Source organism: Lycium ferocissimum, chromosome 5 (assembly GCF_029784015.1).
Source record: "Lycium ferocissimum isolate CSIRO_LF1 chromosome 5, AGI_CSIRO_Lferr_CH_V1, whole genome shotgun sequence".
Taxonomy (NCBI): Eukaryota; Viridiplantae; Streptophyta; class Magnoliopsida; order Solanales; family Solanaceae; genus Lycium; species Lycium ferocissimum.
In genome coordinates, this window is record NC_081346.1 from 70,704,228 (window position 1) to 70,730,649 (window position 26,422).

Here is a 26,422-nt window from a genome sequence, read left to right on the forward strand (position 1 = left end):
CAAAAGAGAAAAAATCTGGTAGCAAAAGGAGAATCGATATCACTATAGCAAGGATTTTACGCTTTGTAGGTCCGAGTAAAATACTTCAAAGACCACTATACACTCAAAAGAAATAATCCTCTTTTAAGATTTTTTCACCTCACTACAATATCGCTCACACTCTCTATTTTTCCTCACAGACTATTTCTCTATCTGTGAAAAATCAATTCATGATTTAGATTTTAGAGTTTTGGGAATCTAAATTGGTTGGTACTTATTTGTCCATGTTAGTTATAGTATATATCAAGCAAGTTATTGTCATGAACTTGCCTTTTGTACAGAATCAATTTAAGTAAACTTTAAATATTTACTTATTTAATTGAGGTATCTATTTAATCTTGATTAACTGATACAAATTTGGTTCTTATGATCTAATAAACAATCAAACGTATTTGCATAATCCTACTATTTATGTTTTTCCATCCTAAACCCTAGTTCATGAAATTCAACCAAGAAAAAACATTTCTATATTTAAATGATGACTTTCAACTCAACGTACAACCCCTAATAATCATCTTAAACTCAAGGAAGATATATAACCTTTTGGGTTCAAAACCCTAGCTTCGATTTTCTTGTAGAGATTCTGGAGGAGGTTAGTTCTAGCCAGAGACAAATGTAGGATTTCTATAACATGGTTGCACCACTTAAAAAAAGAAGGAAAAAAAAATTAAAGTGGAAATTGATCCCTAATGCTCTAGGTAATAAACTCAGCATTGAACCCAGTGCACGGTTCAACCTTTTGGAGCATGGGTGTCAAAAGTTAATATTATATCAATTCTTAAAAGATATCTAATTTTACGGGAAGACCATAGGTTCACGTGCCCTGAAATTAATACTCCCTCCATCCCATATTACTTGGCCACTTTCCCTTTTGCAGACTCATCCAGAAATTATAATTATAAATAAAAGAAGTATTTCACTATCTTACCCCTATATCTATCCAATAAATACATTCTAATCAATATTGACTATTTTTATACTAAGGGTAAGATGGAAAAGATTTAATTGGTAAGATGGAAAAGATTTAATTAATTTTTTCTTTGTTTTGTAAATGAACAAGTAATTTGGGACATATATTTTTAGTAATATGACCAAGTAATTTGAGACGGAGGGAGTATGTAAATTCGCCCCTGGTTCTAGCAATAGAATTATGTTATTCCACTATTAGAGCACCAAGAAATGTTACCTCAGTGTAATTATGGTACCAAACCGAGATATGCTCTCTCTAGGATTCAATACCCAAAGTTTTCAAATGTATTTTTTGCCTGAAAGGTCCGCTTATCCGACGCATCTACAATGTATCTAATGAATGTAAATAAACTTTTTGGTTTGATTTTAACCAGAATAAAACTTACAAGTTAATTATTGTGTTTCAGGACTGTGTTGACCTTGGTGTCTTGAATCCTTTAAAACTACTGTAGTGTCTGTGATTTCGATAAACATAATATATATATATATATATATATATATATATATATATATATATATATATATATATATATATATGCATCTACAATGTATCTAATGAATGTAAATAAATTTTTGGTTTGATTTTAACCAGAATAAAACTTACAAGTAAATTATTGTGTTTCAGGACTGTGTTGACCTTGGTGTCTTGAATCCTTTAAAACTACTGTAATGTATGTGGTTTCGATAAACATAATATATATATATATATATATATATATATATATATATATATATATATATATATTAAGAAAACGCGTCATGATTTGATACAGTTAAAATGTTGAAATTTCAAAAGAAATATTCTGCATCATGCTTAATGGAGCCACATTCGTGTTTGAAATTATGATTTGATTTTATATGTTTTGCTCGAAGAATAATCTAAATTATTGAAGTCATATTATGTACATATATGTATAATTTGAATGCTAACAATTCAATATTTACGTTCTTATTGCATAGACACTAAAAACCCATTCCTTTTTATGATGAGCAACAACAATATAGATTGATCTCCAGAGGGAAAAAAGTTACGCCATAACTAAAAATGAAGATTGTGCATTCAAATAACTAACTCCATACATCGTTCAAGATCATGAATATATCTTTATAAAGGAATAATACATGTATAATAGCCACTGCCTTGAAAATTCACTTTAATATTCTTTGCACATATAAATGCTTTAGAATTTTCAAATATTTAGTGGTTTTAAAGACATTTCATACCCCTAAGTGCAGAAACAATGTCCATCTTTACACTTGGCAGCATAAGTAAATGTATAACAATGATAATAACAATCTGCAGCCTTGTTGCATACTGGCTGTGCTGCAACTTCCAAGCAAAACAAACTTGCAAAATCATTAAAAAAAATCTTGTAAAATAACAAATAAAAGAATTTGATTTAACCATCCGATATTCAAATCTCATCGGTACAATAAATCCACATTGACATTAAGTAGGCCTGTTGATGGGGTAAAGCGTTCCTCAGTATCGAAATCAAAAATTTTGTTAAAGAGCGTTCAATATATATATATATATATATATATATGTACGTACGTACGTATGTATGTATGTATGTATAAAGAGTAACTTTTGACCTATATACATAATATAATTTTTAATGGTAAAATTTTTCAATGAAGGGTGTTCCATCGACCACTTTTCGATCTACATATATGGCTCTCCCTACCATAACATTCTTCATTCCTAGCTATCAAACCTGAAAGCTCTTCATAATAGACTGTTTGTCGAGCTTCTAGGAAGTCAAAAGTGCTTATTTTAGAAAGTTGAGTGGTCAAATTTTTAGGAGAAAAGAAAAGGTGTTTTTGAGTAATAAGAAATAGGTTTTAAAAATTAGTTTTTCCCCGAAACACTTTTGGAACCATGGTCAAGCACAAATCGCTAGTCAATATTGGCAAAAGTGTTTTTCAAATTGATTAGCTAAACATGAACAACTACTTCCAAGTACTTTTTCGAAAAGTAGTTTAGATCACAAGTACTTTTCAAAATAAGCAGATTTTAGAAACTTAGTCAAATAGCTTTAGGTGTGCAGAGATGTCAAACATCCCACCGGTATAAAAGGAATGAAAAAGAAAATGTAATTAGCTTGCATAACATTTTGGTCTAACATATAAGAATCTTTCTCTACCAAAAATCTAAAATGGCTAAAATTCTTGCGCACCAAAAAGAAGGAAAAAATAAAATTGAATAGGATTTTTAAGTGAAGAGAGAGATAAATTACACACCAATAATTGCGATTAGAACAACATAAACCAAGAACATTGTGGTAAAGCAAACTCTAGCCATCTATTCAGATATAACACAAGTTTTTTTGATGAATTTCTTTTAACCTGAACAAATTTTACATTTCGAGGTGCAGATATTTATACACGCTTGTAGGAGAAACAAAATCTGATTTAGGTGGGATTTAAATTGGAAAATAATTAATTGTGTTGAACTTCTTTTGGTGATGGTTTGTTAGATTGTTTTAGGGTAATATGTCAATTTAGAAAGGAATCAAAAAGAAAATAATTAGAATTGAATGGTTGACCGAGCTTTATACGAAATAATTAAATAGTGACCTCTTACAACTATATAACAATGAAAAGTAATCTAAAATTTGGCTCGTAATATAGCATTTGTCGTGGGGCGTCATTGTTAACGTCACATGCATCAATTAGACAGGTTGATTTAAGCAACTGTCCTTTTGTTTAGGCCACCATATAAATATTGTCCCTTTTTTGCCTTAAATCCAGACAAAATCATATTTGAGTCTAATGTTTGCTCATGTTGGACGAAACATTTAGAATGTCTTCTAATAATTTCAATAACTTACAAAGTTTTAGAGTGATCCAGCATTTTCTCGTAAATTTTCAGTTTGTTTAAAAGGAACCTTTATACATAATTGAGCTTATTGTAACCTTTACATAGGTCTTACCGCCCTTTAAATATGTAATATTATAGCAAGCATTAAAAATATAATTAGACTTTTTATATAACCAATTAATTTGATATTACGACACGACTTACTCTCTTTCTTTTTTTTTTTTTCAAGACAAAATTAACGACACAACTTAATTTTTATTTTTCAGCCAAAAGCCATATGATCACTTTCGACTTGTTGCAATTTTATTTCTACTCTTTTCTGTAATCCCTAAAATACTCTTTAGAACACAAAATCCCTAAGTCCTTGCTATCATTCGTCTTTTTCATTTTCATGTAAAATCCTTTTAACATTGCAGCCTAGGTTGCACTTCGATTTCACAGTGCAAACAAAAAAGAGAACGAGGTACAAAGAGATCCTTTAAACATTTGAAAGGATGACTGATGATAATACAACATTTGCTGTACAAATTTTGAGGTGAAGCTAGTTTTTCCCTCATTGGAGAAATGTTCTAAATACATATTTACACAAAGTTTATGCCAATAGGTCATAACTAAATAGATCATTTTTCTTTCATATCGTCGTCATCCAAAGCAGTTTTCTTGCAGATCGGACACACGTTCTTCATCGACAGCCATTTTCTTATGCACCCCACATGAAAATCATGGCTGCACGATTTCAGCGTCCCGACATCATCCATGTTCACATACTCTTCCTGTCAAACGCAATCACATACAAAGCCCACTTGTTAGAATTTAATCTTTCTCCTTACTCGCAAGAAAAGCAAAAGCTCTATATGAACTAATAGACTGGTGGTAAAAACTACTCAATGCAGAGTCCGGTCTCAATGAGTAAACCCGCACGGAATCATAATGATGAAAGGATTTAAGTTATTTTTTACACTATCAGTGTAGTTAGTTACAAGTAATGTTTATCACAGAGATTTACTTGTAATTACTTAATTAGTGACACGATTGTGTATGCATAGAATTTAAACTCATCGTAAAAGCACCTAGGAGAAACCACAATGCTTGAAGTCATAATATCTATATTTGACCTGAATGATATACATTTCTACATTTCTGACAAGATAACAATACTCACCAAACAGATAACACAATTTCCTTCCTCATGAATTTGGTCGGAGGAACAATAAATTGACTCGGTCAGACACTTTGAAATCAGCTCCTCCGCCAAACCAGTATTTACATGGCCAATTCTTTCTCCCAGTGCAAGAAGTTCCTGGTCAAGTCGAGAGTATCGAAGCTGAGCAGATGGCTGTAAGTTGAAAACAGAAAGCGAGACAAAGGTGCAAGTAGAGTTTCAGCATTTACCTCATAGCCCATGTCGTCAATGTCAAGTCTCATGTCCCTATGCTGATCAAACATGCTTCTGGATCCATAATAAGTGGAACGATCTGGAAGAATAACACCCTGAAAGAACCCCAAAAGATTCACATTCAACACGTCATGAAGGTGATATGTTCAGAGATAGTAGAAATGATTAACTAAAACATCATATTAAAACCAAGTTGCCATCTGCAGTTATTTGTATTTCCCAGTGTGCCAAATTGAAATAAACAAGTGTCAATACCAAAAAGCAAAATAAATCCACTAAATTATAAGTTATGAGAATTGAGGAGCTCTGACTGAATTTCATCAAAGACTGACTGGATATAGGAAGGATCACAAGTCGAACAGCTTAAATTAATGACACGACCCTAAATATCATAAAACTGTGTGCATGCATATTCCCAGTTAATCTTTCAAAGTAAAGCACATAATTCCCAAGATTAGCTGGTTAAAGAATTGTACGAAGTACACCTGGTAGCATCTATGATTTAACTATAAAGAATTTACACCAATATGTATACACACATGTAAAGCAGAATAAGACTTTTGACATTCTAGTGGAATGAAGCAGAAAGGTCATTTTTTTATCAGAGGATAAGAAAAAGGAAGTCCTGGACATTCATGCAGTGGCATGAACCAAGACAACTAGATGCATGTCATGATGGCAAAAGACGGTGTATCTGCTATAGGGAGCCTAGACAGGAGCTAACACCTTCAAAAAGACGACATGACAATTTCTTGTATAAGATGAGCATACACACCTCAGATGCAAGTTGCTCACGGAAACCTGCATCACCAGCCAATGATCTGTACCTATCACTAGATACCCTAGCTCTCCCATTTCGGTCGCTACTACGCAGTCCTAGAGTAGACAATGGCCGTGAATGTCTTGAGGAGTAACCTTCAGCAAACATCTGTGATGCGTCATCTGAAGTACCAACATGCCCATGGCGCAAATAGCTTGAAGAAGCCCTAAAACCAGGAGAAGATCTTTGATTGTAGCTACTTCGGACTCCCCTCGAAGATTGCAAGTTGCCAGGCAAATGTTGAGGAAGGGAACTTCTGTTGGGGTTGAAATCATTGTGGTAATTCCCCATCTCCAGAGAGGTAGAGATATTGCCGGTAACCATATCATAGTGGTTCATATCATAACAATAGAAGCTTGTATCTGCAGTTTGCAAAACATTACTATTAAATTCAAAACATAACAAAGGATAACAAAATAATTTAAGAAACTAACCAGGAGGGAAACTCCTCCCATGAGCAGCAGCAGGCGGCATGACTGCATGGTTCCATTCCCTTGCTGAAGAATTTGAACTTGGAGCTAGATAGTTCACTGAACTACAATAATCAGTGCTTGTTCTACTGCTATTAGAATGATGTGGAGGAGTACTTGTTGTATGAGCCCTTCCTACATTATTTTGCAGGTCAAATGCGGCTCTGCTTCTTACATTCCTCTGAGAACCTTCACCTCCAATAGACAGACTATTACCTCTGTAACTAGGGTGTAAACCCCAACTTGTGTAATGGGAGTCCGGATTTTGTTTCTCATGCCAAGAGTCAGAAGGGAGATCAGATGAACTGCCAGCATCAAAGTATCTGCTCGTACTGCCACTTTCACCACCTGCAGGTATACTAGGACTCTTCCGTTTGTATGGCCCTCTCCCACTACCCATTGTGAGGTCAACAAGGCCTCCATCCACCCCATGATATGTCTGTCCGCCGTGGCTTGATGAAGATGCTTGATGTGGATAACTCTCATGGATCATATGAAAGCCTCCACCAGTACCTGAATGCAAAAAAGGATCATGAAGAGGACCTTGAACCTGTGGCTGACAGTGTGGAATTTCCATATTTGGATTCGAGGAAGAATATCCACTTGGCCTGGAGGCATGACTCCCCTGAGCAGGATGGTGAGTCCCGTCGATCGACATACTGTCCACAGGATAAACAAGATTACTGCTTTCAGGAGCACCAGCCCTTGCTGCAATAAAAAAAGGAGACATCGAAATGAGAAGATTCATTACTGTTTAATTGTATCTTTCAGAAAATATAAATGGTCAATAAAGTATACTTTCAATTTTATACAGACAGAAGGCATTATTTTGTTCACTACCCTCGGCACTTCCACAAGAGCATTTGTCAAGACTGTTAATTTCCATGTTTAGCCAAGGTCAGTTCCTTTAATCAAAAGCCAAACTCTGCTGTTCTCAGTCCAACGGTATAGTTCAAGTCCATCCACTGGTACTATATGTAGGTAGATTTTACATGGACCAATAAAAATGCCATTTTCCTACAGGAGACAATCCATCATGAAGCACCAGAAAGGCACATCTCCATTTTTTAAAAAGAAGAAGTTTCCAATGATTTAACTACTTTTAGCACTAATGTGATGATAGGATCATCTCCGTAATATAATTAGTTTACAGGCATGACATGGCAATAACCAAAGGAAGGGCAAGAATGAAAAGGAACGATCATGGTACGCTTAGACAAAGAGGGCTAGTGGCATGCTATGAACTTGCAGCTCCCAAGGCATGTGATATATTTACTTATAGACTAATTTCGGACAAAACTTAAAAAACCGAAAGATTGGTCAAGCTTTATCTTAAAAAATGAAATCTGTACACCTAAAAGGAATATCAATTGTTACCGAAAGGCAAAGGTGGCTGTTCTGGATGATTCCATCTCTGATCATCTTCTGTCTCAAATATTTGAGACATGTTGAATGAATTTCTGTGCCCCATTGTACGTGAATGTCGGCAATAAATTTATCTCTACGTGAAAAGAAACCTGCATTCAATAACAGGAGTTACTTCACAGAAAACATGATGAAATTATTTGCACTTTTGGTTTCACCTCGCCGTTTTTTTCTTTATATAGAACGGAGATATAAACAGTTACTTGGTGACAAATAATTTGACCATTCAGCTATACACCACAAAATGACACATCAAAGATCCACATTAACCAACCATGACTAAGAAAATATCAGCATAAGCTAATGTACAAGTACCTTAAAGAAGCACCTTTATGATACTCTCTCTCTCTCTCTCTCTCTCTCTCTCTCTCTCTCTCTCTCTCTCTCTCTCTCTCTCTCTCTCTCTCTCTCTCTCTCCCCCTTTCCCTTTTAGTACACATAGTAACGTATTGGAAAAGTATTATCGATCTTCCCTCATCTTCAGAACCCCGACATAATTCTATATAATTTCTCATAAAACAAACTTCAGACTTTAATTTCTATAAACCTACTCAAACACATCTTGTTACACATATTTACTGATAACAGATACAAGCCAACATAGAAGAAAGAACTTATCAAAAGTAATTTTAAGGAAAGTCGGGGAATAAGCTTGGGATTTCACAACGAAACAGGAAATCCTGATTTAAAATTGTCAAGCCCCTTGACAGCAAGTAATCAAGATCAGACATCTAGATGTGGTAGAATTCTTGCACTGAAAGCCACAATCAAAAGTCACAGAGATGTGAAACTTACGTAGCAGCATGCAGGATAAGTCAAACAGAGCTAACTTATAATCTTAACGGGCACAAGACATAAGCTACTTGATATGGCCAATCTGACGCAGATGACTGTTGCTATATGCTAAAACCATTTTTTCCTTTTGATAGTTTATGTCAAAAGTCGAGAAATAACGTTGTTATATGTTGAATACATCCAGATTAGTGACATTAAATATTATTCTGTGATTGGTAATCCAAAACATTAGGACAATTCCTTCTTCTTCTTTTTTGTGGAGAATGATAACAGTAAAACATCAGGACACTTCCTTCAGCCTAAATTTTCTTCTTTCTTGTATTCCAAAATTTCCTAATTTCATATTAGCCCATACTCCTGTGTAAAGAATCCTTATATGTGTAGGTTTTCTCTTTACTAGTTCCCTTTTACATGGTAAGCCTCTATAAACATGATCAACACATAAGCAAGCAGATTCTTTATGCTAATTGTCTGGTCAAAATTTTCCCTTCTTTTTTACAAGTTACTATTTTCACTCTGATGACCGTTCTGGTGGCACCACATCTTTTCCATTGGCACCATCTCTTCAGACCACTATTCTAGTCATTCTTCTAGCAACTTTCACGTAAAATGTTCTCTAAAACTTTTCCTACTCGTCTTTTTCTTTATTTTTTTTTTATTTTTTATTTTTTTAATCAACAGTTCCACCTTGCTGGTGGGGGTTAGGCATTGCCCAACCTGGTATATTTATCAAAAACCAAAAGTACACGGAGGAGGACATAGACCTTTGCCTCCAAAACATAAAATAAGAAGGTGATACTATGATCAGATCCCTCTTGCCAGAACTTCCCAAAACCATCTAGAGAAAGTTCAATAATTACATGAGATGGAGTAAAGATGGGAAACCACAGAGCCATAAGGATGACTGATAGTTCACTATTACACCAGATCATAGAAAGTATTTTCTTTATAGGCAAAAGTCATAGATAGCCCCCCAAACTTTGCCACATTTTCCTCTGGGGTACCTAAACCGAGGGTTGTACCTATTGGGTACCTAAACCCCTCTGAATTTGTAACACATAAATAGTTTTTGCTGATGTAGCAAAAAAAGTGAACCACACTTTCCTTTGGGCGCGTGACCCACTCAGAAATGTTAATTTTCTTTTTTTTTTTTTTTTTGATTAAAAACTTACCTCTTTGACTTTAATTAAATTTAAGAAAAAAAAAATATTGGCCCCACTCTTCAGTCACCTCCCCCCTTCGTCAGTCATCTCCCCTCCTTCCCTCTTCGTCTTCTCCACTTCTGTCTTCTTCAGTTCTTCTTCTTCTTTTCTTTTTTTTTTTTTTTTTTTTTTTTTTAGTTTCTTTATATTTTGTTTATAAAAATTAACTTTAAAAAAAGGAGGAAGACAAGTGGACCGGTCTTCCTCCTCAATTCTTCCATCCAACTATTTTCCCACCCCTCCATTTCCGGCGAAGCTCCATATCTGCTCCATATCTTCAGTTCTTCTTCTTCTTCTTTTTTAGTTTCTTTATATTTTGTTTATAAGAATTAACTTAAAAAAAAAGGAGGAAGACAAGTGGACCGGTCTTCCTCCTCAATTCTTCCATCCAACTATTTTCCCACCCCTCCATTTCTGGCGAAGCTCCATTTTTCCCTTCTTTTTTTTTTTTTCTCTTCTTCTTCTTCTTCATTATAACACTTCATTTCTTTTAATTATTTATAGAAAATTAATTTGTGAATTGGATGTAATTTCTTACCACCATTTTTTTGTCCTTTTTAGATCTGAAAAGTAGCATTACCATCTTGTTCACCGAAAAAAATGGGGATTCACCATTACTATGACTCTTTTTTTAATCTCACCTTTCATTAAAGGTTGGTGGGTTTTGTAAAGAAATTGATATATCTAAATAAGAGAAGAAAAGGGGAATAAATTATTGGTGGGGCGGGGGGACGGTGGTTGGGGGGGGTGCGGCGCCGGGTGGGGGAGCTGCGGCGTTTTCTTTGCGCTTTTTTTGTGTGTGGGGGGGGGGGGGGGGTGTATAATTTATTTTTTAATTATTATGATGGATCCCACCGCCACGTGTCATGTTTTCATTTGACTAAGTTGCCACGTCATGGAGAGTGTAATATACTCTCTTAATTTTGTTGATTATTGTGAAAAAGGTACCTAATGGGATCGAATTTGGACTAGTTTAGGCACCCAACAGGTACAACCCTCGATTTAGGTACCCCAGAGGAAAATGAGGCAAAGTTTAGGGGGCTATCTATGACTTTTGCCTAGTTTCTTTATTTATTAAGTAAAGTATTTTTCTTACTAATCACTACCAAGCGAGTACCATAAATACAAAAAAAGGCTTAATCACGGCTAAAAGTTAAGGGAATCTAGTACAGTTGACATGCTATTTCAAAAGTTCACCATGTCACATAATTATATTTTGTATAGATCTAGATTTAACACGAGAAATGCGATCTTTCTCCTCTTAAAAGCATTTCTCTCTCCTTGCAAGGCAGACAATCCATACAATGCATAAACGGGTCGTCTGCCCCAGCTGTCTCTATTATTTGTCTGTTTTCTGTCTCTGCCAGCAGTTTAACAACTGCTTCAGATTCTGTGCATAACCCAAAAGGCACCAAATATGTCTAGAACCAAGCCCATATCTGACGTTTGGCTGCAGTGAAGAAATAGGTGACTAGTTCAGGGGATTGCTCCCATACAAAACATCTGCTGCAGAGAGTAAATCCTCCGCACTGAAGCTTATCTTATGTTAAACATGCTTCATGTGTTGCTATCCATCCAAATATTGCTACCATTGTTTTCTCTTCATGATATTGAAGTTTGGGTATCGCTCCTTGGAAAATTGTTCCCACAACTTTTTTATTACTCTTCCGATGCCAATTCAAGCTACACTAATGATGTCCTAAAATTAACGTCACTGCACCTATTTGCAGTAATTGAGTTTAGATTTACTTTTTTTATTTTTTTTGGGGGGGTGGGGGGTGTTTGGGGTTGTATTCAAAACAGTAAGAAAACAAAAGTACATCCCATCCTAGATATGTAGGGCTTCTAGCAGCTAATAGAGTATAGATTTATTTCTGTGTATGTTACTAGCACTTTCTTTCACAATACAGTTCATCCCAACCGCTTTCTTTCCGCTGATGGTTTACTTGTTCAAATACCACTCCACCAACACTACTCGAGTGATTGATTACTATTTCTGTTATTTTTTTAGTATTTCTCTTTCGGGATTAACAGACTCAAGTTACTTCACCACCTTGAGCTGAAAGTCAAGAGAATTATGTCATTTTACGTTAATAAATCTAGGTTAATAGTGTGAAACATTCTTCATTGTACATAATTAAGAATTTAAGAATACTAAGAATTATAAACTTTACAACGACGACATACCTAGTGTAATCCCACAATCGGGGTCTGGGAAGGGTAGGATGTACGCAGACCTTAACCCTACCTTTGTGGGGTAGAGAGGCTGTTTCCGGTAGGCCCTCGGCTCAAAAAAGTGCAATCAAAACAGGATAGAAACGAAGATAACGACAGGAAAATAGCAAGCTGAACAAAGCAATCGAAGTAACAGGTAGTAGTAAATATGAAGAATACAATACTATGTGAATACTAGCTAAACTAATAGAGAATTATAAAAATAAAAAATAAAAAAAAAGAAGTATAAACTTTATTTCGCTTAAATTTTATCGATTTCATTCTTCTGTGTTCTCACTGCTTAATAAGTATTTCTTTCTTTCTTTTACTTTATTCTTTTCACAACTCAAAAGCTAAAACCTCAAAGAGGAACCACGACAAATAATTAGAAGTACAAGTACAATATTGAATTTCTTTTTTCCCGCAGAGGGTTCAACAAAGCTATAGAAGTAAATAAAAGCAGAACTTTCTTGGCGGAAGGTTTACTCCTTTATGTATTCAACAAAACAAAAAAGTTTGCATGTCGAAACAAATTGCTCTCTATTCAATAATGTAAAGCCCCAACTTGCATACATTGCAGGGAAGAATCCCTTTCAGTTGTGTACTTTATGGAGAAAGACTTCCAAGAGCAAGTAGATATTTACTTGTCAAACACATTCCTCTTCTTGTTGTCACACTAGCTACCATTTGTATCATTCTCTGTCGCTTGTGCGTATAGTTAGGCTCTTAAGCGATAGGAGGACTATAATGCCTGGGGCAATGATTGAAAAGATAGATAGAGATTTTCTTTGATTTTTGAAAGGAAGAGAATAAAGGAAGCTCTAGGTCTCCAACTGGACTATTGTGGTCAAGATTAGCATCAAGATAGAATTTTCTTTCTCTTGCCCATACCATTATTCTTGGCCCCTTGGTGGAAAAAGTTAAGAACCTAAAAGAAGATTATTACAGTTCAACTTGAATTATGTTTATTAGTTATCCATTTTCCATCTCTAACACGAGTATTCAAGGTGAAGACGTCATCCGCCTCCTCCTTTTCGGAGTATTCTACTTTAAAAGAAGTTATGTTTTCACAAAAACAATACTTGCAAACTGAATCCCCTACACAATAGAGCTTATGCAACAAACATTAGCTATCTAACCCTTTCTTCTTTCCGTTCTAGTTATATTTTATCTTCCTACCAATTAAAGCATAGAGTCTACTTAAACGGTTATCTTAACTTCAAATAGGTTTGCTGACAAGAGGAAACTCTCACGTTTATACATCTCCACAGTGCGATGGTCTATAATGGTTAATGGAATTTCGTTTGAACTTTTTCAGGAATAGCAGGATGTGCACGCAGAGATCATTTATCCCCATTACTTTACTGCTTTGCTATGGAAACGATTAATAAGGTGCAGGCAAAGCAATAAATGGAGCATGTCTGAATGGTTTTATGATAAAAGCTATCAGTAAACCATAGATTGAAATATCAGTTCTAATATAGGCAGATGATACCAATTTACTAGGATCCTCAATTGACACAGATCTGTTCGCCGTTTAAGACCTTGACATAGTTTGTGGCAGTGTATTGGCTCCGAACAGGTACAATAAAATCGGAGTTCAAACCTTTGGAAGGTGCATAATCACCATTGATCTAACTACGATCAAGGAGTGGTTGCACATGAGTTCCGTACAAACTGCCTGAATCTTCCCCTAGAAGGCAAATTCAAGGAGGGAGAGCTTTGGCTACTACAGTTCGAGAGAGTATTGAAAGGATATAAAAAAACGTACATGTCAAAAGGAGGGAGAAGTATTTGATGAAGAGAACTCTTATCTACATTTTCATATTCTACCATTGGTGCCTAAAAATACTGAAAACCTTATGAGGGTAAATGAATGAGGTAGAAATTTCACCTGGTGCGTTGGGAGAGCTGGAGAGAGACAAAGCCCCTATACGAACAGAAGAGCCTCAGTAGGAGTGGAAGCCTTACTATCTGGGAATAACTGTGTTCGACTGAGCCCTTTTGGGATGGTGGTGGGAGATAGAAATTGATGAGAGTGCTAGATGGAGGGAACTATCAATAAAATGTATAAACCCATACATCTTGGATGGTTATCAAAGAGGCGATTCATTTTTATAAAACAAGCTAATGGAAAAGATCATGAAAAAAGAGAGGATTTCATGAAGTTCATAGGAATCTCTTTTAGGGACGAAAACTGTACACGATGTTGGCTCGATATTTGGTGAGATGGTATTATTCTAACAGCTGAATTTTCTCATCTCTATTCAATCTCAACTGCAAAGAAAGCCATTTATGGAGATTCTTAATGCGAAAGGACGGCAGATCGCACCAGACAAGAATACAAACTAAAAATTGACAATGTGGAAAGATTTCCTCGCAACTATACAAGCTTTTCATGATTAGGGCGATGAGATGGTCTGGATAGTGACCTTCCCAAATTATTCTCCAAGACGTCTTACCATAACCTCCTGCTTGAGTGGGGTTGAAGTACAACCATTTGGACGTCAATATGGCAATTTGGAACCACCAAAAAGTGGCATTTTTCACATAAAAAGGTTGTCAATGTGTGAAAGTATTGTTATAAAGGCAACAAGACCATTAAATTATACAGTATTATCCCTTTAAAACAATAAACTAAGTATGAAGAGATCAGTGGTAAAGAGATATGAATCACTTATAAGCTCATTAAAACTTTACGCTACTTTCACGCTCAAGATCATCCCCGATCAATCAGAAAAAAAAAAAAAAAACATGGACAGCTAACAAGTTGTCTGAATATGTGAGCCTAAAGAACAAATTGTCACTAAGCAAGATAATGATAGTAACGATACACCTATTGCACATAATTTACCCAAAATTGATGCAGTCATGATAATTTCTTTCTCAACGTTAACTCAGTAAGGATTAGAAAATGGAAAGAGTAGTCATGTCTCCCCTGGGGATGGATATCTATGACCATTCCTATTGAACTACTCAAAATTGAATAGAAAACAAGAACACAAGCTAAACCACTTGATTACTCCTGCTGTTTCACCAAGATGACAGAAAATATTAAAGACAGCTCATTATTAATAAAGCTAAAAAGCTAAACATATCATCACAAGTACCTTTGACGAGCCATACCACCAAATAGACATGGCCAATTTGGTTTCCCTCATCCCATGGCAGTCTCACTGAAATATATTCCATTAAGAAGAAGCCCCTACAATTTTTGTTCCATCAATCTTTTCTGATAATGACTGTTTCAATGTTCAGAACTCAGATAAATGCAGGACGAAGAGCGAGGGGTGGGAGAGTAGTATGAGAGTTCCTATGCAAGCACTTATTAATGTTTTCTATGAGATGTACCAGTGTAAAAGAATATATGAGAGTTTAGAAAGAAGCAACTGCTATTTTTGTATGAGATGCACCAAAACAAGTTGACTTGTCTGAGAGAGAGAAACTATATGGATAGGGATGGTATGAGACAAGCTAAGAATCATCTTGTCAGAGGGAGAAAGTAAGGAAATAAATTTGTTAACAGTAGCAGATATGCTTTGTGCTTGAATGAATTCAGTATGAAGTGTTGCGAGTACAAAATAATGATTAGAAGCAAAAACTGTGAAATGGCTGTAAAAGCTTCCATCGTTGCATCTACTTGCAAAGTGAAATATAAGAGGCACCACCTCAGAAGATTGTGGGTAGTACAAAAAGATGAATAGTGCCGGGTATCAACTAGCCCCAAGGATCTACAGAGAAATTTCCAAGATACAGAAGTGTTACAAGTTTGAGAGTTTTTTTTACATCAATGGGAGCTCAACCATAAATACAGAGGCTAACTGGTAATGTACATGTTGTCTCATTCATCTCAACCACCTATGATAGTTGTCCTTCAATATTGGGTAGACCAAGCAACATTATGATTAAGTGCTCTAAAGAGTTGCAGCACACTTAGCAATATACTAACATCAATGTGCTACATCTTAGTGGCACCACTATGAAAATGTACCTTCCATTGGGCCCCAGCTCTGTATTGTGATGCAACACACAGAATCTATTAATCAGGATTGCTCTCTCACTCTGTTTCGTACTAAGGCACCAATAGAGTAAGATTACAACCTAAGCCTCCAAAGGAGCAGAGGATCACTAACTCAACAGGCTCAATTAAAGGAATTAGCAGCATACAATTGAATCGGGATAAAACCATCTGGCAGTGAGAAAAGAGAGAGAACATTGCGTCTAGTGAGCACTATAGTATCTGCTCAGTGCCTCTACTCTGAACCTTAGGGGGGATATAGTAATAAAGTTTCAACCCACTCAACTGTGCACCATTCAGTTCTTTTTCACCAGCAAAAAATTCAAAGTGTGCACAGATAAGCAGCAGATCAAGATGGCGCACACCTGCTCCCATGTCACTACCAACAGACGTAACACAAATCCCAGTCAAGAATGTGCTCTGGAAGCAGCATGGTCAGCAATCATCACCTATCATCAACCAAAAATGGCATAAGCCAGACAGTCCTTCCAAGAGAAAGTTGCCCCGTACTACCAGCAGTTGTCATAGTGCAAACGAGTCCCACAACTAATCAGAAAGTTAGTTGCACCCTGTCGAGTGAAATTCAGGTTTTCATGCTCACCCCACAGTTAGGCAGCCTGTAAAATGAACTTCAGTTTTTCAACAACTCCTCACTCCCCAATTAGTGGCAGTGTGTAAAATGAACTTCAGGTTTTCAACAACTCGTCACCGTCACCCCATCACAGAAGAATCTTTAATCGTATAGGTTGATTTCATTTTTCACACTGCAAGGTCATTAATTCTGCAACAATAGCAGAACCTATTTCCTATGAGCTCTTCACGCTCATAGGAACACCATAAGAATGAGATCTCTTCATAACCTGCCAGATTGACCAAAAAGTTGCTTGCAACATCATTTGTGATTGAGGTTCTATACATTAGCAAAGCTAGCTAGCTATCCACCATATAAATACCCTGCACGAGCTCCCAGATTATTGTTCAGTGAGAGAGATGAGAAGAATCAGAAATATGATTATGACCTATCCTAATTATCTGAGACGGTAATAAGAAGCCCGGACTCAGATTGAAAAAAGAAAGGAAGAACAGGAAGATGCTAGAGCAAAAGCTGGAAACAGAGAACAACGTAAGCTGAGGACATTGTTCCTCAAAATAAGTACTAAAGATAGAGATATGGCTGGACTGAGAAAGGTAGGTACCGAAACCCCTCACCTGTACTTGTAATCTGTCCTCATTCCAAGCCCTCACATCAACTTATGTCGTGTCAAAGTAAGAAATGCCAAAGGAAATGACATTTGATCATCATGCCCTCAACTCCAACAAAGCCCTAGTTTGAACTATTTAGCCCAGGAAACCCGTTCTTATGAAACTAGGGCAATAACCTTCATCTGACAATAATAAGCCGCCAGCCTCCCTAGCCTGCATATGAAAAACCATCTAAACCTAGATGCTCTGAAAGGTAATATAGAAAAATGCTAGCACATAGATTCTAGGAACTCAGTGCGCCTAAAGACGATAAATAGATTACAAAGTGGGTGCTTAGCAGGAATATGGGACAGATATTTGCTAATATAAAGCCATTGTCACATGGCTTCAGATAAATGTTTGCATAGAGTCATTTAAGTTGGTTCATCCTATTTCTTCAAGTTCATATCCCGATGCATATGGTCCCATAGTATAATCAATTAATGAGACAGCAAATGCTGAACAAGATCACAAAACATCAAATAGTTAATGGAGTAAAGCTAAATGTTTTTCAAGTTCCCGAGTAGTCCAAGGGAAGTAACTTTACATGGTGTCCAACAAAATGACAATATAATATAAGCAAATATAGACGACTCAGTGCTACGATGTAGAACAAAGGGACTGATCAAATGTTGTTTCATTTATATTTAGAGTGTTCAAATATGTAATCGCAAAAGTTGTTAATAAGGAGAAAAATGTATCAGACAACTTTTGAAGAATAACATTGACATATCATAATATGTGGCACCATATCCTCCTCTGATCCAAGGAGAGCTATGGCCCATGATAAGAGAACTCCAGACATCTAAAAGCTGCATGGTACAGGCAGATGTTCCACCTAAATTCTTTTAAGGGTAGATCTCAAAACTAACAATTTGAGAGTTTACATGAGAAAGGACATGCTTACGTGAACAGGAGAGTCTCACTCAAATCTTGTCAGCAACAAAGAAAAGGTATTATGTCTTCAGGTCCTTGCAAGGCCTTCAAGTCCGCGGTTGTATGGTATAATGTGCAAATAAAACCTGCTTCATTTGCATTGGACAAATTTTGAATCAATAGTACATATTAAAGGAGTAAACAAAATCTTGATTTTCAGGGACCACTATAATACTATATGCACCTACTCCCCCACAATCACAAGTTATGATTTCCTCATATTCTTGCAAAACACAATAACAACTGCGAATCATATCTAAAGAAATTCAAATGCATTCATGAAATGAATTTCAGAACAATGGTATCTGCAATCAACAGCATAGCTCATGGTCGAATGGTATAAAATTGATTCTAGGCTCCATTTGTATTTGACTTAAAATTCATGGAGAAGGTGTAATTTCTTATCCAAATAAGTTGCATGACTACGAAACTCAAATCCCAGTTCAGTATAAAAGATAAATGCTGACACCTATATATCCATGGTCCATCACATCTCATCTTTGATTGGCCCCTAGGACCCTGACGCGAATTTAACTCCTAACAGTTATAATACACTGGACACGTATTTTTGAGAAAAGGAATTTCATGCTGGTCCATATAAATGCCAAACACAGTCAAACTAGGGGAAAAGTTTATACTAACCCTACATGATATAAAGAACTCAAAGGTATTATTAGATTATACTGATTGCCACTATGAGTAGCTAAATGTCAATGTTCCTCTTAGACTAAATTTGACATTCTACCTTAGTGAAAGACGTATAACTGAAATAGAACTAAGACAACGCAAAAATAAGTAGAGAATGAATCTACGCACACACACACATATATGTATATGGATTATATTTATATGGATTTTACTATTAGCCCTCCTCTTTTCCTTTTAGTCGTAGCACTCAGTTATCGCGTAGTCGCTTATTCTTCGGTGTGTACTACTATTTGTTGCTGCATTTGTTTTGTATCTTGCTATTTTGCTCTCATATTTTATTTTGAGCCAAGAGTCTATTGGAAACAGTCTGTGGACCTCCCAAAGTTAAGGGTAAGGTCTGCGTACATCCTGCTTGTGGGATTACACTGGGTATGTTGTTGTTGTTGGATTTTACCATTAGCTTACCCAAATTATGAAAAGATTCACGTCAAATTACTAACTCTATTTACTTGGCGTGAAAAGGAGTGTTGTGCTTTACTGCTCTTCCAATCATACCAAAACAAAACTAAGCCATGAATACTCCAAATTAGCTTGTTTGACCAAGCTTATTTTTCCTCAAAAGTGATTATTTTTTCCAATACGTGCTTCTCTTAAAAAAGTGAAGTGTTTGGCTAATCTTTTGATAGAAAATAAGTGCTTCTGGGGAGTAGCAAAAGCTGTTTTTCAGAAACTACAAAAATGCTTCTGCCCAAACATTAATTGCTGCTCAAAAGTGTTTTTTTTTAATTTAATTGGTGAAACACAAACTGCTTTTCGCCAAAAGTACTTTTTTGAAAAGCACTTTTCAAAATAAGCTGATTTTAAAAGTTTGGCCAACCAATTTCTCTCGTTTAATTCTCCCCACCCTTTTTGTTAAATAATTAATGCTTTCAGGAACTCCTATATAAGCTTTCCTGGACAGCAAGATTTTCACATTTAAAATCTACAGTTAATATTATCAAAATGTTAAAAAAACAACCTATTCATGCAAAATAAAGTAAAACTAACAACATAAAAAAATCACACAGTATATATACTAAACGATCGGGTTAGAAAATCAGCTCGAAAATGATTTTTTTTTTTTTTGTTAGAAAATTGCAACCAAACAAAAGCCTAAAACCCAACAAAAAATTACAACCAAAAAAAAAAAAAAAAAAAAAAACATAGCAACTGCACGATAACATAAATTTGATGATCGGGTGAGAAAATCAACTTAAAACAAAATTAATTTATTTTAATCGATGAAACAAAGCAAAATCAAAACAAATATAATAACTATAGGGACTAAAACAAACAAACAAAAAACATGATGGACTAAAAACGATGATCGATGAATTACCTGAACAAAAAAAAAATATTTCCGGGGAAGAAAACAGTACCTTTTTGCTTTGTGGATGATCGGTTTGATTGAGATGAATAATTTTAATTAATTTAGAATTTTGATATTTATGGAGATATAATTTTTAGATGAAGAAAAGACAAACACGTAAAGAGAAAGAGAGAGAAAGAAAGAGAGTAATTTTGTGTGCTCAAGGCAAATGAATTACTACTACATAGCGGTTGGGGTTATTTTATAGAAGTAGTGGCTTCCTTTTTATTCTTTTTCTTTTTTTCTTTAGAGAAAATTACATTTGTTGGGAAAACAATGTTATTAAAATTGGCTTTTTTTTTATAAAAAAGACACAATTTTTCTCTCTGCGCGCGCTCTTCTCTCTCTTTTTTTAAAATATGAGAATTTACTATTTTGTCAAAGAATAGTAGGCGTGTAGGAGCTTGCGTTGGAATGCAGTGAGACAGCCCGAAGCTATTGAATTATTCCATAACCAAGGAGAAGAATAGAACTCTTTCCCAATATCATCATGTCTCGATGGGAAATGAAACTTAGATCACTGAACCTACTTTTTTGGAATTTATAAGTTGACAAGCAAATTCCCGTAAATTTACAAACTAGTCAAATTTTCCTTTTTTATCCATGACCTCCTTTTTTTTTTTTCCGAGATTTACTAATGTAGTAGTGCTAATTTGTCAAAGAATTAAACTTGCCCAAGGGAAATTCAAAAGGAGAAATTTTATTTGGAATTTTGAAGATGGAGTTAGATTTTGCAAATTATATTAGATATAAAATATTACGTCACATAACTTGGTTATATTTTTTAAACACCAAATCAATATTATTGCGTCGGGTTTAAAAAAGATTATACATAATGTATCGGGTTTTTCAATCGGGTTTTCATAATATTATATAAAAGTTTTTATAAACTACATAATTGAATTAATTTAGAATTTGATATATGGAGATAATTAGATATTATTATTATTATATAATTAGATCTTAAGAAAATAACACACATGTAAAGAGGGAGAAAGAATAGAAAAGCTAATTTTGTGTGTTAAAATAAAGATGAATTAACTACTTCATAAAAGAAAATTATTTCATAATCTAAAAATACTAAGTCATTTTTATTTTTTCATCCATGATTTTATATGAAAAAAAAAAACTTTTGCTTTTTGTAGTCTTTTTTTAAAATCTGAAATCAATTTTGTCAAAGAATAGTAGATATCCAACATTATTGAATGCAGTGAGAGAGCCCGAAGCTATTGAATTATTGTTAGGATTAGTGTTGAGTTGGTTTTGGTTTGGACTTTCCCAATATCATAATGTCTCGATGGGATATAAAACTTAGATCACTAAACCTACTTATGAGTGGAATATGATAATAGATAAAAAATTACAAAAAAACTTAAGAAATATTTATAAATTACTTTACAAATAAATATTTTTATTATTCTCTCTTTAAAAATTGAATACATTTTTCGGAGTTGGTTTGGTCGATTTGACTTTTTTTAGTTAAAACCAATAGATTTATGGTCAAGATTTTTTTTTCACAAATCAAGTGATTCAACAATTGACTCATTATCGGTTTGGAATTTTGAAGCGGAGTTAGATTTTACTTTTATATTTAGTTGAATGTATTGAAAGTGAAAACATGATATTTGGAATTTTGAACTTCAAGTTGCATTTGGAATTTTCATGATCAAACGCTAATTTTTAAATAAAGTGAAAATATTTCGAAAAAAAATGAAAAATTCTCATGGCCAAACGGGTTAAACTTTCCCAATGCAAAAAAGGGAAATTTTTAAAAATATACAGTCTCGTAGTAATATTTCAGTTTATACATATATAATGTATCAACTTTGTATAAAAGTGTATAAAACGTGCTTAAACACAAAATTATGGGTATGTTGTTGTTGTTATTGTTATTAGCTTACCAAAATTATGAAAAGGTTCAAGTCAAATTACTCACTCTATTTACATGGCGTGAAAAGGAGGGTTGTACTTTACTGCTCTTCCAATCATACCAAAAATAAAAACTAAGCCATGAATACTCCAAATTAGCTTGTTTGACCAAGGTTATTTTTTCTCAAAAGTGATCATTTTTTCCAATAAGTGCTTATCTTAAAAAAAGTGAAGTATTTGGCTAATCTTTTGATAGAAAATAAATGCTTCTGGGGAGTAGCAAAAGCTGTTTTACAGAAGCTAAAAAAATATTTTTGCCCAAACATTGATTGCTGCTCAAAAGTGTTTTTTAAATTAATTGGCCAAACACAAACTATTTTTCGCCAAAAGTACTTTTTTCAAAAGCACTTTTCAAAATAAGTTCATTTTAGAAGCTTGGACAACCAATTTCTCTCGTTTAATTCTCCCACCGTTTTTGTTAAATTATTAATGCTTTCAGGAACTCCTATATAAGCTTTCCTGGACAGCAAGATTTCCACATTTAAAATCTACAGTTAATATTATCAAAATATTAAAAAAAACAATCTATTCAAGCAAAATAAAGTAACACTAACAACATAAAAAAAAATCACACAGTATATATAATAAAAGATCGGGTTAGAAAATCAGCTCGAAAATGATTTTTTTTATTTATTTATTTTTTGTTAGAAAATTGCAACCAAACAAAAGCCTAAAACCCAACAAAAAATTACAACAAAAAAATAAAAAAAAAACATAGCAACTGCACGATAACATAAATTTGATGATCGGGTGAGAAAATCAACTTAAAACAAGATTAATTTTGTATTAATCGATGAAACAAAGCAAAATCAAAACAAATATAATAAATATAGGGACTAAAACAAACAAACAAAAAACATGATGGACTAAAAACGATGATCGGTGAATTACCGGAAACAAAAACAAAAAAATATTTGCCCGGGGAAGAAAACAGTACCTTTTTACTTTGTGGATGATCGGTTTGATTGAGATGAATAATTTTAATTAATTTAGAATTTTGATATATATGGAGATAGTTTTTAGATGAAGAAAAGACAAACACGTAAAGAGAGAGAAAGAAAGAAGAGAAATTTTGTGCTTTCAACGCAAATGAATTACTACTACATAGCGGTTGGGTTATTTTATAGAAGTAGTGGCTTCTTTTTTACTCCCTCCGTTTCAATTTATATGAACCCATTTAATTGGGCACGATATTTAAGAAAGAGAGAAAGACTTTTGAAACTTATAGTTCAAAATAAGCCTTAAAAATTTGTGTGATTGTAAATCATTCATAAAGTGAATTTGTTTTTAAATTAATAAAGAGGTCATTCATTTTGATACGGACTAAAAGGAAAATAGGTTCAAACAAATTGAAACAAAGGGAGTATTATTTTTCTTTTTTTTTTATTAATCCATGACCTCTTTTTTTCTAATATCTTTTATTTTATGCGGGAAAATTTCAAAAATATATAATTTAGTCACTTATATTGCAAATTATATCCCGAAACTTACATTATAAAAAATAGCCCAAAAAATACAAACATATATAGATATATACAAACATATATAAATACTTATACCAATATATACAAACATATATACAAAGGCAGAGAGAAAGCGAGAGAGAGAAAAGTTTGGGTGATTTTTTTATAAGAATTAAAAAAGTGGATCAATTTTATAGCATTTTTGCCCCCAATAAACATATAGTGTAATTTTCTCATTTACAAATGTAGTGTGCTAGTTTGTCAAATAACTGAACTTGGCGAGGGTAAAAGAAAGGAGAAATTTTAAAAAGTATACACCCGACATAAAACACTAAGTCACGTAACCCAATATATAATATCATACAATATTATAATTCGGAAAAAATATTATACATAACGTATCAATCTTGTATAAAATGCATAATATTATATAAAAAGTGTTTATATACTATATAATTTAATTAATTTAGAATTTGATATATGGAGATAATTAGATATTATTATTATTATTATTATTATTATTATTATTATTATTATTAGACAAAGAAAAGACACACACGTAAAGAGAGAGAGAGAGAGAGAGAGAGAGTAATTTTGTGTGTTCAAGGCAAATGAATTACTACTTCATAGCGGTTGGGTTATTTTATAGAGGATGTAGTGGCCTCTTTTTTATTCTTTTTTATTTTTTTTATCCATGACCTCTTTTCAAAAAAGACACACTTTTGCTTTTTGTAAGTCTTTTTTTAAAATATGAGAATTTACTATTTTGGTGTGCTAATTTGTCAAAGAATAGTAAGCGTTTGGCCTTATTTGAAATTTTGGAGTTGGAGTTAAAGATAGAATTAGTTTTTGCAAAATATATTTAGTTTATGTATTGAAAATGAAAATAAGATATTTGGAATTTTAATTGACCCCATAGTATAATTTAAGAGTATTTGGCCCTAAAATTTTTTTTGAACTATCAAACGCTAATTTTCTTTTCCGTTTTTTAACCTCTTTTCAAAAAAAAAATTTGCTTTTTGTAAGTCTTTTAAAAAATGAAAATTTACTATTTTGGTGTGCTAATTTGTCAAAGAATAAACTTTCCCAATGTTAAAAAAAAGGGGAAATTATTTTAAAAATATGAAAGTGAAAATAAAATATTTGGAATTTTGAACTTCAAGTTATATTTGAAATTTTCATGATCAAACGCTAATTTTCAAATAAAGTGAAAAAATATTCCGGAAAAAAATAAAAAATTTATGGCCAAAAAGTGTATAATAATGTTTAAAAATATATAGTGTCTTATACAGTTTATACAATATTATACCTGAGGATATATAATGTATCAACCTTTATAAAAGTGTATAATAATGTATAAAAGGTGTTTATACACAAATATGAGCTAATATAACGTATCAACCTTGTATAAAAGTGTATAATAATGTATAAAAGGTGTTTATACACAAATTTGAGCTAAAAGCGTGTAAATATTTTCTTCCAGTAAAGATAAAGTGTAATACCAAAGAGAGACTTATAGTCAAGCTTATTTATAACAGTTTTGTTCAGATATGTTTTAATGGCTATGGAAAATATTATTGCAGAAATCATATAATATAACATGAAAAATGTGTTCTAAAAAGAATTAACCTCTATGATAAAACGTTGTTATAGATGATGAATGTTATAGAGAGGTTTTAATGTAATGTTAAATATTTTTTGTCAATTTAGATATGTGTTCTTTGTTCGTTTATTAAGAAAGTAAAAAAGAAATGGTGGATATATTGTTTTGTTCATTTTTTTCTTCCAACATTTTTCCTAACAATTGTTTCACTTGATTATTTGGTTGGGGCTTGGTCATGAGTTTGTGTCGATATGCGGTTAGGAGCATGAAGCATTTCATGTTGATTTGTCAACTATAAGAGTAAAAATAGCCATTTTTCAAACTATTAGGTAATATCTTTAAAACCGTATATTAATGGTAAATTAATAATCAATAGCCATTACCTCATAATTATGATAATTTAAAGACCAATATCTCATCAAGAGTGAAAATAGAACAGAATGGAGAGACAATAATGAAAAGGATCAAGAGAGACAAGTAGAGAAAAAACAAGAAAGAAGGGGGTAGGAAACATCGTCAAACTAGAATGAATATTAAGCAATAAAGCTACTTTATTTTTCACCTTTGGTTTATCATTTTATTTGCTTCAATACCTAATTTAAAATCAATACTGATTTGATTTGTGGTCGATGTTTAGTATCATAGCTACATAGGACTTTCACCTCAAATAGCAGTTAAAGTGTTTTTTTTTAATCTCAATCATCAAGTTATAGAGATATACTGTAAAATTGCATGTGCCTTATTTGTTCGCTTTTAAATGTAAATTACTTAGAAAAACTATATTTTTCAAGACAGCTTGAATGTTTTAAGATTGAATTGATAGAGAATTCTTTTAAAAATAAAAAATTACAATAGAGTTGAATTCATCGTGCCCTTAACAATCAATAAAAATAATTGTCACAGTATGAGTTCCAGTTTTTAACGAGATTTTCTTATTTATGCCAAACTTATTTATCATTCCCAAAAAATTAAAAGAATTTCTTTATAAGTAATCCATAAAATGATTTTTTCTATTATTTTT

General features: G+C 33.5%; 1 protein-coding gene across 10 annotated transcripts; it reads right to left on the reverse strand.

The window, feature by feature from the left end:
• Positions 1–4,296: 4,296 nt before the first annotated feature.
• On the reverse strand, positions 4,297–20,571 carry LOC132057272 (probable E3 ubiquitin-protein ligase ZFP1). 10 transcript variants are annotated; one of them, XM_059449804.1, is made up of 11 exons: positions 20,417–20,571; positions 18,322–18,436; positions 17,382–17,588; positions 15,265–17,126; positions 7,896–8,035; positions 6,735–7,226; positions 6,483–6,653; positions 6,004–6,410; positions 5,225–5,323; positions 4,995–5,132; positions 4,297–4,605 (listed from the first exon to the last, which is right to left on the reverse strand). In XM_059449804.1, the coding sequence occupies exons 5-11, from the start codon at positions 7,987–7,989 to the stop codon at positions 4,453–4,455; spliced, it is 1,554 nt and encodes a 517-aa protein (XP_059305787.1). In that variant the 5' UTR covers positions 7,990–8,035; positions 15,265–17,126; positions 17,382–17,588; positions 18,322–18,436; positions 20,417–20,571; the 3' UTR covers positions 4,297–4,452. The 10 variants fall into 10 exon arrangements, with proteins under 10 accessions (XP_059305787.1, XP_059305781.1, XP_059305783.1 ...); XM_059449798.1 differs by having other exon boundaries at positions 6,483–7,226; positions 15,265–15,359; positions 16,146–17,126; positions 20,417–20,551; XM_059449800.1 differs by having other exon boundaries at positions 6,483–7,226; positions 16,538–17,126.
• Between the last annotated feature and the right edge of the window lie 5,851 nt (positions 20,572–26,422).

Bases quoted from the DNA above. Each gene is read 5' to 3' on its own strand.
- LOC132057272 (XM_059449800.1), bottom strand. From the start codon at position 7,989: ATGGGGCACAGAAATTCATTCAACATGTCTCAAATATTTGAGACAGAA. The intron at 5,324-6,003 runs GTGTGTATGCTC...GGGTTCTTTCAG, and splicing joins GTGAGCAACTTGCATCTGAG to GGTGTTATTCTTCCAGATCG. The intron at 4,606-4,994 runs GTGAGTATTGTT...TGCGTTTGACAG, and splicing joins GAAATTGTGTTATCTGTTTG to GAAGAGTATGTGAACATGGA.